The sequence below is a fragment of the Phacochoerus africanus genome, chromosome 15, assembly GCF_016906955.1.
Source record: "Phacochoerus africanus isolate WHEZ1 chromosome 15, ROS_Pafr_v1, whole genome shotgun sequence".
NCBI classification, from domain to species: domain Eukaryota; kingdom Metazoa; phylum Chordata; class Mammalia; order Artiodactyla; family Suidae; genus Phacochoerus; species Phacochoerus africanus.
Window position 1 is genome coordinate 9,096,682 of NC_062558.1, and position 10,746 is coordinate 9,107,427.

At 44.3% G+C, this 10,746-nt stretch overlaps 1 protein-coding gene across 1 annotated transcript; it reads right to left on the reverse strand.

Annotated features, from left to right (window-relative positions):
* Positions 1–3,665: 3,665 nt before the first annotated feature.
* NEFL (neurofilament light chain) lies at positions 3,666–9,250 on the reverse strand. The gene is made up of 4 exons (XM_047760423.1): positions 8,097–9,250; positions 6,979–7,103; positions 6,231–6,574; positions 3,666–5,609 (listed from the first exon to the last, which is right to left on the reverse strand). The coding sequence occupies exons 1-4, from the start codon at positions 9,141–9,143 to the stop codon at positions 5,467–5,469; spliced, it is 1,659 nt and encodes a 552-aa protein (XP_047616379.1). The 5' UTR covers positions 9,144–9,250; the 3' UTR covers positions 3,666–5,466.
* Positions 9,251–10,746: the final 1,496 nt, after the last annotated feature.

The following is a 10,746-nucleotide window of genomic DNA, read 5'->3' on the forward strand; positions in this document are numbered from 1 at the left end:
CTACTGTATAGCTTAGGGAAATCAACTCAATACTCTGTCATAACCTAAATGGGGAAAAAAATGGATATATGTCTATTACTGATATGCTTTGTTGTATACCTAAAACTAATGCAACACTGCAAGTCAACTCTACGCCAATAAAATAAAATAAAGAAGGACAAACTGAAGCATCCATTTATGAAGATATTCATTGCCAGGCTGTCTAAAACTTTCACAAACATATATATATATATTTTTTTTTTTGTCTTTTTGCTATTTCTTGGGCCGCTCCCGCGGCATATGGAGGTTCCCAGGCTAGGGGTCCAATTGGAGCTGTAGCCACTGGCCTACGCCAGAGCCACAGCAATGCAGGATCCGAGCCGTGTCTGCAACCTACACCACAGCTCACGGCAACGCCGGATCCCTAACCCACTGAGCAAGGGCAGGGACCGAACCCGCAACCTCATGGTTCCTAGTCGGATTCGTTAACCACTGCGCCATGACGGGAACTCCCACAAACATATTTTTTAACTTAAATTGGGAGACGTAATTAAGTAAGAATGAGTATGCCAATGAGAACGATGTCTCAGATCCAATGTCAACTACTTATTTACTTATTTATTTGTGTATTTGTTCATTGTCTGTGCATGCGCGCGCGCGCGCACACACACACACACACACACACACACACACTCTCTCTAGTCCCTGAAACCAGGAATATTGTCTGCCTTATTTCTTGGGCCTAGAGCAGCACCTGGAACATAGTACATGATTAACATATGTGGAAAGAATGGACCAGCTATGTTAAATATAAACAAAGAGAAATAAGGACAAAAGAAGAACATATAAATAAAAATTATGATGGTTAAATAGAGAAAATGTGATTTTTATTCTTAAAAATATTTTTAATATTCATGCATTATTATTTTTAAGCCCTTCATATATAAAATAATTATTACGTTGAGTTAGACTTAAAAGGCTACCGATAGTTACTTTCTGGGGTTCCTAAAATTTTTTTTCTTCTCATGATGCTTTACCATGTAGCTTTTAAGCTCTCATGTCAGACTCTTCACTGGGAATTTTCTAGAGGATCTTAAATTAAAAATGCTTCTGGCTTCATAGTGTGTATAATTCACTGCATTCTGTTCTGTTGAACATTTGCCCCAAAGTAAAACATCCTGAATTCTCCCCTGGAAGTCTCTTTAAAATATGAATCATGGCTAGAGCAATTCTGATTACTCACACTTCGGGAAGAAAGAAGAAATTGTCCATTCTGGCTGTGTGCAGGGAAAGTTCTCACAAATATTAAACCTTTGCCATTCTATGCCATAGGTGCAGCCCTAAAAAGACAAAAAACAAAAAACTTTGCCATTCTAGAAACATTTATTAAAATGCTCACTAAGGAGTTCCCATCGTGGCACAGTGGTTACCGAATCCGACTAGGAACCATAAGGTTGCGGGTTCGGTCCCTGGCCTTGCTCAGTGGGTTAAGGACCTGGCGATGCCGTGACCTGTGGTGTAGGTCACAGATTCGGCTTGGATCCCACGTTGCTGTGGCTGTGGTGTAGGCCAGCGGCTACAGCTCCAATTAGACCCCTAGCCTGGGAACCTCCATATGCCACGAGAAGCAGCCCTAAAAAAGGCAAAAGACCAAAAAAAAAAAATGCTCACTAAACACAAGGCACTTTGTTGCGTGTGGTGGAAAGAAACAATTTATTTACTTATTTATTTATTTAGTCAACCTTTTCTTCCTTGGCCCCATGAAATATCTTGCCACAAGAAGGAGCAAAAGGAGAAGGATGGAAGAGGAAGAAAAGGAAGAGGAAATGGAGGGAAAAGAGAAGAAACCACTGAGCATCAGTTAAATGTGAACAGAATTAGAAAATTGTGACCAGATAGACAAATAACACTCTCAACCAAACTTGAGTCCATTCACCCAAGTTTTGCAGCAAAGTCAATTTTCTGGCACTAGGTTGTAGTAAATGAAAGTACAATGTTTACTAGCAAAGCAAAGGGGCAGCTAATATTCTAAAGACCTGAATTGTCTGATGGCTTTTAGGAATTTTTTTTTCCCCTTTTGTTTCTTTGTTTTTTCTCAATAATTCAATGACTTTTATTATACTTATAGTTGACAACCACCAGGACAACCTAATTTTAGAACATTTCCATCCCAGCTTAGGCTGGTTTTTAAAGGCAGTGTGAGGGAGAGGGTTGTAGGATGCATGATCAACTCATGGACCTTCTTCTGATTGGTTGGTGTTGAGGCAACAGGGTGATGTTTCAAGAATCTCAATCTTCAACTTTCTGGTTCCAACTGATCTGGGGGTTCTCCACCCTGGTGGTCAGCAATTGCTATTTTTAGTATCTGCAAACTCAAGGATGTGGCTCAAGATATTATCTGTAGTTCTTGAAAAGGAATTAAAGCCTTTGATTTATGGCTAAACTATTACCATTTTGTCTTGCTTGACTACTTTCCTTTGTTTCTGCATTTTTCCCCCTTCTGTGATTAAATTTGTTCTCTGGAACCCAGGGAAAGCCTAGGAGGCTAAAGCTTTTCTACAAACAAGAGCTGGTGTACATGGAGCTCTGTCCCTAGGAAAACCTGGCAGGCTCCTGCTCAGCTTCAGAACCACATCCTGAAAGCTGGTGATCCTTGAAGATAAACTTCGAGTTCATCTCTGTTTATAAAATCTAGTTCCTGTCTCCCTGCAGCTTAAAATTTAGCAGAGTAATTTATATGGATAAAATAATCAAAGGAATTTAAGAAAAACTTGGTCATCGTGAGTAACTACAACAGGAGTTCCTGCTGTGGCTCAGCAGGTTGAGAACCAGACTAATACCCATGAGGAAATGGGTTTGATCCCTGGCCTTGCTCAGTGGGTTAAGGATCCGGCGTTGCCATGAGCTGCCATGTAGGTCACAGATGTGCTTCAGATCCTGCATTGCTGTGGCTGTGACTTAGGCTGGCAACTGCAGCTCCAATTCAACCCCTAGCCTGGGAATTTCCATATGCTGCAGGGGTGGTCCTAAAAAAAAAAAAGCTAGGTACTACAATGGAACACTGTGAATGTAGAGATGCCCTTGAACTGTATAAAAACTGTACAAGAGTAGACACTGGGAGGTTCCTTGGGGTGGTCGTAACGTAAATGGGGAAATGTGGGTGCATTCAAGACATGCAGGCAGGAGTTCCCGCCATGGCACAGTGGAAACAAATCCAACTGGGAATCATGAGGTTGCAGGTTTGATCCCTGGCCTCATTCAGTGGGTTAAGGATCCGGGGTTGCCGTGAATTGTGGTGTAGGTCTCAGACTTGGATCTGGCGTTGCTGTGGCTCTGGCGTAGGCCGGCAGCAACAGCTCCGATTCGACCCCTGCCTGGGAACCTCCATATGTCCCAGGTGTGGGTCTAAAAAGACAAAAAAAGACAAAAAAAAAAGATATGCAGGCAGTAAAATTAACTGACTTGGTAATAGATCAGACCAAAGGAATCAGGGAGAGGAAACGAGAGGTATGATGTCACACCCAGTCTCTGGTTTTCAGAATTAGATGGCTGGGGAGTGGTGCCATTAACTTGGGAAGGGAATACAGAGAAAGAACTAGAGTTTGGGAGGAGCAGAAGGGAGAGGGACACTGACCGAGGCACCACATTTGAGGAAGTTTTTTTTTAAAGACTTCAAATCCATTTCGTTTGGTTTTTCAGTATTTTATTATGGCACACAGGATAGAGTATGATACAGTGCTTTTACTTCAAGTAATTCTCAAATCAACCAGTCATTTCCATTCGGCTAAAGTTACATTTTTACGTGTCATTTGCATCTTTCTGACATTTACCATGTGCAGCATCCCATGTTTAATGAATATAATTATGAAAAGCTTGGTTTCTGAGGCAACTCCTAGTCTTTGCAGAAGCCGATGTGCCAAGAATCCTCAGAGTTCAAATCCATAACATCATGGTAGATGAAGAAATATTTCACCTCTTTGCTTTAGTGACATATATTTAACTAGAAATGCATACTGTGATGGGATCAGATAACTTTAAATGGAGACCATCTGGCTTTCAGATTAAATTCATGACCTTTAAAAACTGCCTAAACAACAAACATTGAGTGAAAATAAGCTGACAAAGCAATGGTGTAAGAACAAAAGCAAAACAGCAAATAATCAGAAATTTCATCAATATTCCACATCAAAGGCAAGTGCAAGAGCTTTCATAACTTAACAGTGAACAGGAAGGATGGATGGGGTATGTATTTGATGCAGTATCCAACCAGTTAGAGTTATCATTGAAATCCAAATATTTTCCAATATAAGACATGCGGAGCAATGGCAATGTAACACACAAGTATATAATCCCCCCTTTAGTGATGGGTAATAATTTCGTTATCTGTATTTATAGTTCTTAAAACATTTAAAATAGGTGGCATTAAAGGCTATTTACTTGAGGCGAAAGAATTAAGCTAACAACACACTCAAAAATGAGCTCAGGATTGCAGGCAACATTTGCAATGACAAATTAACTTTGCTCTTCTTACTCCATCCAAAATTATACATTGACAAAAAATCATTCCTTCTGATTCTATCACTTGCTTGGGTTTCAACGTCTGCTCCTGATATTTTGAGTATATTTTTAAAATGTAGTTATAGTGATGGATGGTTTGGATTCATATTCTATCCATCTTGCATTTATTATTACATACTAGTGTTAAAGTTACCTGTTTACCATAAAGGGTATATTTATCACATAACTTCAGAATTGCCTCCAAGAAAGCCATTCCCAATATTATATAGAACAATTACAGGGCAAAGCATATTGCTACTTATAAAAGAAAAGTGGGATTCCCTTTTACTTGAATTTATTTTTAGTAAAATTTTTGAGGGAAGATTTCATGAATAGTCATGACCTAATTGTATCCTCAGAAGAACCAATTAATGGGGGGAAATGCATTATAATTACTAAAATTTTGATTTAAAAAATTTGGAGGGAAGAGTCCATTTCTGTGTGTCTTACATTGGTGCCCTCTTTAAGACATTGGAATTAAGTCAACAGCCACAGCAAGGAATGTCATTCAGTGTAACTTTATTTACTATTTATTGCACATAATTTGAGGTCTTTAATTTCTAACCACCAAAGTTTCAAAGGACTATTTTTTTCCATGAAGTTTAACATTAACATTAGTGAATTCATTTATTCATTTTTTTTTAATTGTAAACATCTGAATTATTCACATTGCCATAGATCCTGAACTCATAAGCGTGGACCATGCACAGGCTGGCAGCAAGCCAGGAAGCCACTCTGCAAGCAAACAGATACTCTGCATAAGGAGAAAAGTCATAGCACAACATTTAATGTCCAACCTAAGTCATCTCAGAATTATACATATATTGACTTCTTAATTCATATAGTATCTGCAACTCAACTGGTTGGTTGGTGATGGGGTTGACCTGATTTCGGGAGAATTATTCCTGGAATAAATAAGGGAAGTGGGGCTCAATCTTTCTTCTTAGCTGCTTGCTCCTCCCCAGCACCTTCATCTTTTTTCTCCTCCTCCTCGGCTTCTTTGGTTTCTTCTCCTTCTTCGCCTTCAGCTCCTTCTTCTTCCTCCTTTGCTTCCTCAGATTCTTCCTTGGCAGCTTTAACATAAAAAGAAAATGTACAAACTCCGAATGCAGGGTGAGTCCAATCAAAATATTTCAGCTAAGGTTTGGTGGAGAAACATAAATGTCAGAATCCTTCCCCCAAACCTCTCTGCTCCTCGGTCCCAAAATGCATGCAACCTACAATGCTTGCTGAGAATAATTTGACACCCAAACACCTATTTAAACCGCATGAGATTAAGTCTATGTACTGGGAGCTCTGCTCTTCTCCAGGACTTTGGTTTTTCTTTTATTCTGTGTTTGGTATTCATTTTTGTTCTTTAGGACACCAAACTGCTGAGTTAAATGAATAGATTTCAAAATGTTTAATTAGGAATAAAAGGACAGCAGGAAGAGAATTTTTTTATGTTATTTTCAAAAAAAGTACCAAGCTAATCAGAGATGTGTGTCTCTGGGAGAACAGCCAAGTTGAGAAATGAGGTACCTACTAAAGGTTTGTGGACTAAGTAGATAAATGTATTATTTAAGATTCTGAACTCACAAATGAATACAACTTCCTTGGCATGAGTAAGGCTCCATTCATCTTACCCATCTCCTGACACATTTTCAGGCTGCACCTGAAGGTGTAGGGTGGTTTTTGTTTTGTTTTAATCCTACCTTCTTCTTCTTCTTCTTGGGCACCTTCCTCTTCCTCAGCCTCAGCCTCTGCCTCAGCTTCTTCCTTCTCCTTGCCCTCCTCCTCGGCTTCTCCTTCAGAGGGAGGTTCGTCCTTGGCTTCCTCAGCTTTCGCAGCCTCAATGGTCTCCTCCACCTCGATCTGCTCCTCCTGGACGTGGCTGGTGTAGTATGATGGGAAGGAGCGGGTGGACATCAGGTAGGAGCTGGTCTGTAAACCGCCATAGGCAGATCGGCCAAAGACCTGGGAGCTCTGAGAGTAGCCAGTGGTTAAGCTTCCCACGCTGGTGAAACTCAGCCGGGTCTCCTCACCTTCCAAGAGTTTCCTGAAGATGCAGAGGGAAGATGGGACAAACAAACATGAAACCAGAAGTGTGCTGAGCCCATCACTCATCCCTCTCACCAATGCCTCCCTCAAAGGCAAAGGCAGGCAGGAGCAGGGTTGAAGACTATCAAAACGTAACAACTGGGGATGTTATGATTGAGACCAGAAAAAAAAAAAAAAAAGCCTAAAAATAGCCCTGTCTATTAGACTTGAAAGGTAATGGGAAGCTAAGAACAGGTCTTATTATTACAGGATTAAATTCTTCTTGGAAAAGGCCAAAAAGGGCCTTTTATTTCAAAGCCAATTATTTCAAGACTATTCTTGAAGGTTTCTGATTCACCGTAAAAGAAGTCTGATTTCCTTCCTAAGGCTGAAGGGCTGCTACCTTCATCCCTCCATTTTTACCTGTAAGCTGCAATCTCAATGTCCAAAGCCATCTTCACATTGAGGAGGTCTTGGTATTCCTTCAGGTATCTTGCCATTTCACTCTTTGTGGTTCTCAGTTCGTTTTCTAATTTGTTGATTGTGTCCTGTTGGAAGACCAAAGAAAAAAAGAAATCCAAGTATAAATTCCTACTGCTGTCATTTTACTATAACATAGCTGCAAAGGCCTAGGTTTAATTAAAATAAGGTGCACACTTAGATAAAAATCTCCCTTAAAATAACTACTTTTTCTCTTTTTAAACCTTTCTTTTCTTGCCTAAAAATCCAGCTTCGTAAATCTTGAAAACCAAAAAAAAAAAAGAGCTTAAAAAAACTGATAGAAGAAAAATTTCTGGTTTGTTAATAATACAGTCTGACCATCATCATAAAATGCCTGCAAAGAACTAAACTGATTTTTAAAAATCTTTGTTTCTCATCGACTGGTTAACTTTAACCAGATTACATGTAAGCAATCCACCTGTTCATAGAATAAAGTATCTAAATTGGAGATTTAAAAAATTTATCTAAAATATTTTTTATGTCTCTATATTATTTTTTCTCCTCCCCAGAAGCTGGAGGTCCTTAAAAAATAAATGTTTTACTGTGACCATGATTACCTGCTACAATTTTGACTGTATTCCTGTCTACCTGTTAAGGGAAGGAAGTGGTTGGTAAAACTAAGAAAGCTGCTGGTCACAGTTACCCTTCAGAACTAATGAGAGCTCGTTGCTGTATTTATTAATCAGATGGTTCAATCTGTGCAGTAAAGCCACTTGTGAACGCAGAACAGCAGAAGCAGGCCAGAGGCAACGCCCAGCTTCCAACCTTTCCCCACCCCACCCAACCCCCTGCAGGCCTGGGCAGGTTTATGCAGAACAGAAATTCGGCTGCACCAAGCACAGCTTTGCGGACTGCAGTTGCGCCCCCACCCCCTCCCACAGCCTCCCAGGAGCCAAGTTCTACCCTCTAAGAGCTGAATGCAGATGCCTCATCTCTGATCTCCACTTTCTAGGCACGCCTTAAACTCTCCCCTCAACCCCAATTCTAACTCGACTCTGCAGCCCCCTCCCGCCCCCACTGTGCTTTGCCCTGTGCCTGACCTGCATAGCACTAATGTCGGCGTTCTGCTTGTCCTCCAGCTCCTGCAGCTGCTTCTCCAGCGCTTCGTTCATGCCCCGGCAGGCTTCGATCTCCAGGGTCTTGGCCTTGAGCAGTCGGCGGCTCTCGGACACCTCGTCCTTGGCTGCGCGCACCGCATCGGTGTTCTTGGCGGCGCTCTCGGTCAGCACCGTGAAGCGGCTCTTGAACCACTCTTCGGCGTTCTGCATGTTCTTGGCGGCCAGCTTCTCATACTGGGCGCGGATGTCCTTGAGCGCGGCGGAGAGGTCGGGCTTGGAGGACACATCCATCTCCACGGAGATCTGCGCGTACTGGATCTGCGCCTGCAGCTCGGCGATCTCCTCTTCGTGCACTTTCTTCAGAAAGGCGATTTCGTCCATCAGACTGTCAATGCGCTTTTCGAGCTCGGCGCGGGCGAGAGCCGCCTCGTCGGCCCCTTTGCGCGCTTCCATCAGCCGGCCCTCGGCGTCCTCGCGGCTCAGCACCTCCTCTTCGTAGCGCGCTTGCAGGTTGCGCAGAGTCTCCTCCAGCCCCTCGCGCTCGCCCTGGAGCGCCTGCTTCTCGTTGGTGGCGTCTTCCGCCGCCAGGCGCAGGTCACGGATCTCCTGCTCGTACAGCGCCCGGAAGCGGGACGGCTCGGAGTGCTTCTGGCGCAGCACCAGCAGCTCGGCTTCCAGGACCTTGTTCTGCTGCTCCAGCTCGTGCACGCGCTCGATGAAGCTGGCAAAGCGGTCGTTGAGGTCCTGCAGCTGCGCCTTCTCCTGTGTGCGGATCGACTTGAGGTCGTTGCTGATGGCGGCTACCTGGCTCAGGTCGAGGTTCTCGAGACTGGGCATCAAGGAGCCGGAGCTGGAGGAGTAGCTGCGGCGCACGGACAGCGAGGAGGAGACGGGCGCCGAGTAGCTGGAGTAAGCAGAGCGCGCGGTGCTGTAGCCGCTGCGCACGCTGGAGATGTGCACCCGGGGCGTCTCCACATAGCGCCGTTTGTAGGAGGTCGAGTAGTACGGCTCGTAGCTGAAGGAACTCATGGTGGCGGTCGGTGCCCCTCTGCCCGGCAGGGGAGATGGGGGCCTAGAGAGGAGAACAGGGGAGAGAGGGAGAGGGGAGGATGGATGGCTGTGTGCGGCTCGGCGCGGTCCTGCCACCCCTATTTATACTCGGGGAGGATTCTGACGCAGCCTGCGATCGATCACGGCGCGCCTGGCCGGTGGGGGCAGCGCTATGCTGCAGCCAAGGGGAGGATTCTGCGCAAAAGGAAGGCGGGGGCGAGCCACAGGCCAAGGGGATGCTGCGGCTCTCGTTCTTTGCACTTTTCTCTGAGGCCCTCGGTTTTCTGTGAGACGGTGTAACCCCTAACTCATTTCCTTTTCCTATTCCCACCCCATCCTATTTATGCTTTGATCGGATTCGAATGTGTCCCCAATAACAGGTTCCCACTCCCTACTGACACCGTAGTTTTCCATATCCCTACACCTCAGAGGCACCCTCCTCTCCTCCCCCAACTCACCCCTTCCCCACCAAGGGTCATCATCCCCCTTCCCCCCCCCCCCTCCCCAGTGTTAACGGTGGCAGTGCCATGCCTTGGGGTATTGGAAAGACAAATGATTTTCCAAGGCTGTATGAATGCGGAATACATGGAGGAAAGTTTTATAATTATTTGTCGCTGTTTCTGGCACTTTCTTCATGTCCCTTTATCCCTTTATCCTGGTTATTTTTTTTTTCTTTTGTGTGCTTCTACACACACACACACACACACACACACACGGGAAACTGCGGCACTGCAGCTGTTGGTTTTAGCATGTCTAAACTATTAGAACATTTCATATCAACCTAGTGTTCATATCTATCTAGTGTTCCTAGATTTTTCTCATTTATTTCTGGGAAATGAAGCCTCGAATACTTCGAGCATGTTGAAGCGTGTTGGTGGAGGAGAGAATGGGTTTGAAACTAAGCCGAAGAGAAACCCACTTGCAGAGGCAGCGGCAAGCTCTGCAGAGGGGAACTTAAGATTGTCACACGCTGCCTGTTTATTTTTCACTCCTAAATTCCTACTCCACACCGCCAACTCCATCGCATTAAAACCCCCTTTCCCACTTTTTACACCCGTGGAGCACCCAACCTGATGATTTCAACAAGCCATGCAGGTGGCTGCTTTTCAGAGGGAAGCTGCTGCTACCGCCCCGAGCGCGGAGCGCACCTCCCGGGAGCAGAACTCAGCCCCGGAGACCTCTCGTTCTGGGACAGACAGCAAACAGCCGTGTGGTTCTTACACCCGTCTCACTCTGATAATACAGAACAGATACAGTCCGAAATCCATGGATTTCCTTTAGGAAACATCCAGGTACTTGAAACAGTGTGCGCGGCGTGCACATTGATACGGCCCTTCGGTTTACAAGAGCGTTTTCACACCCATTGTGTTAGGGAGTCCTCCGGCTTCAGGGCAGGATTGCGGAGGTATACATAGGACGGCTGGGATTGTTCTACGCAAGCATTTAATTTTTGTTTCATTTGTATAAGAGTAGCATTTGATGTGCAACCTACCGATTTTTTTAAGAGGCAAACGAAGGGGAAACCTGAGAGTTTTCAAACAGAGCAGCTGGCGTCGCTTTCCCTGTGATGCTGAGAGGGCGC

Coding starts and splice junctions, on each gene's coding strand:
- NEFL (XM_047760423.1), bottom strand. CDS start 9,143: ATGAGTTCCTTCAGCTACGAGCCGTACTACTCGACCTCCTACAAACGG. Junction 7,104..8,096: donor CCGACATTAGTGCTATGCAG/GTCAGGCACAGG, acceptor GTCTTCCAACAG/GACACAATCAACAAATTAGA. Junction 6,575..6,978: donor ATTGAGATTGCAGCTTACAG/GTAAAAATGGAG, acceptor CTGCATCTTCAG/GAAACTCTTGGAAGGTGAGG.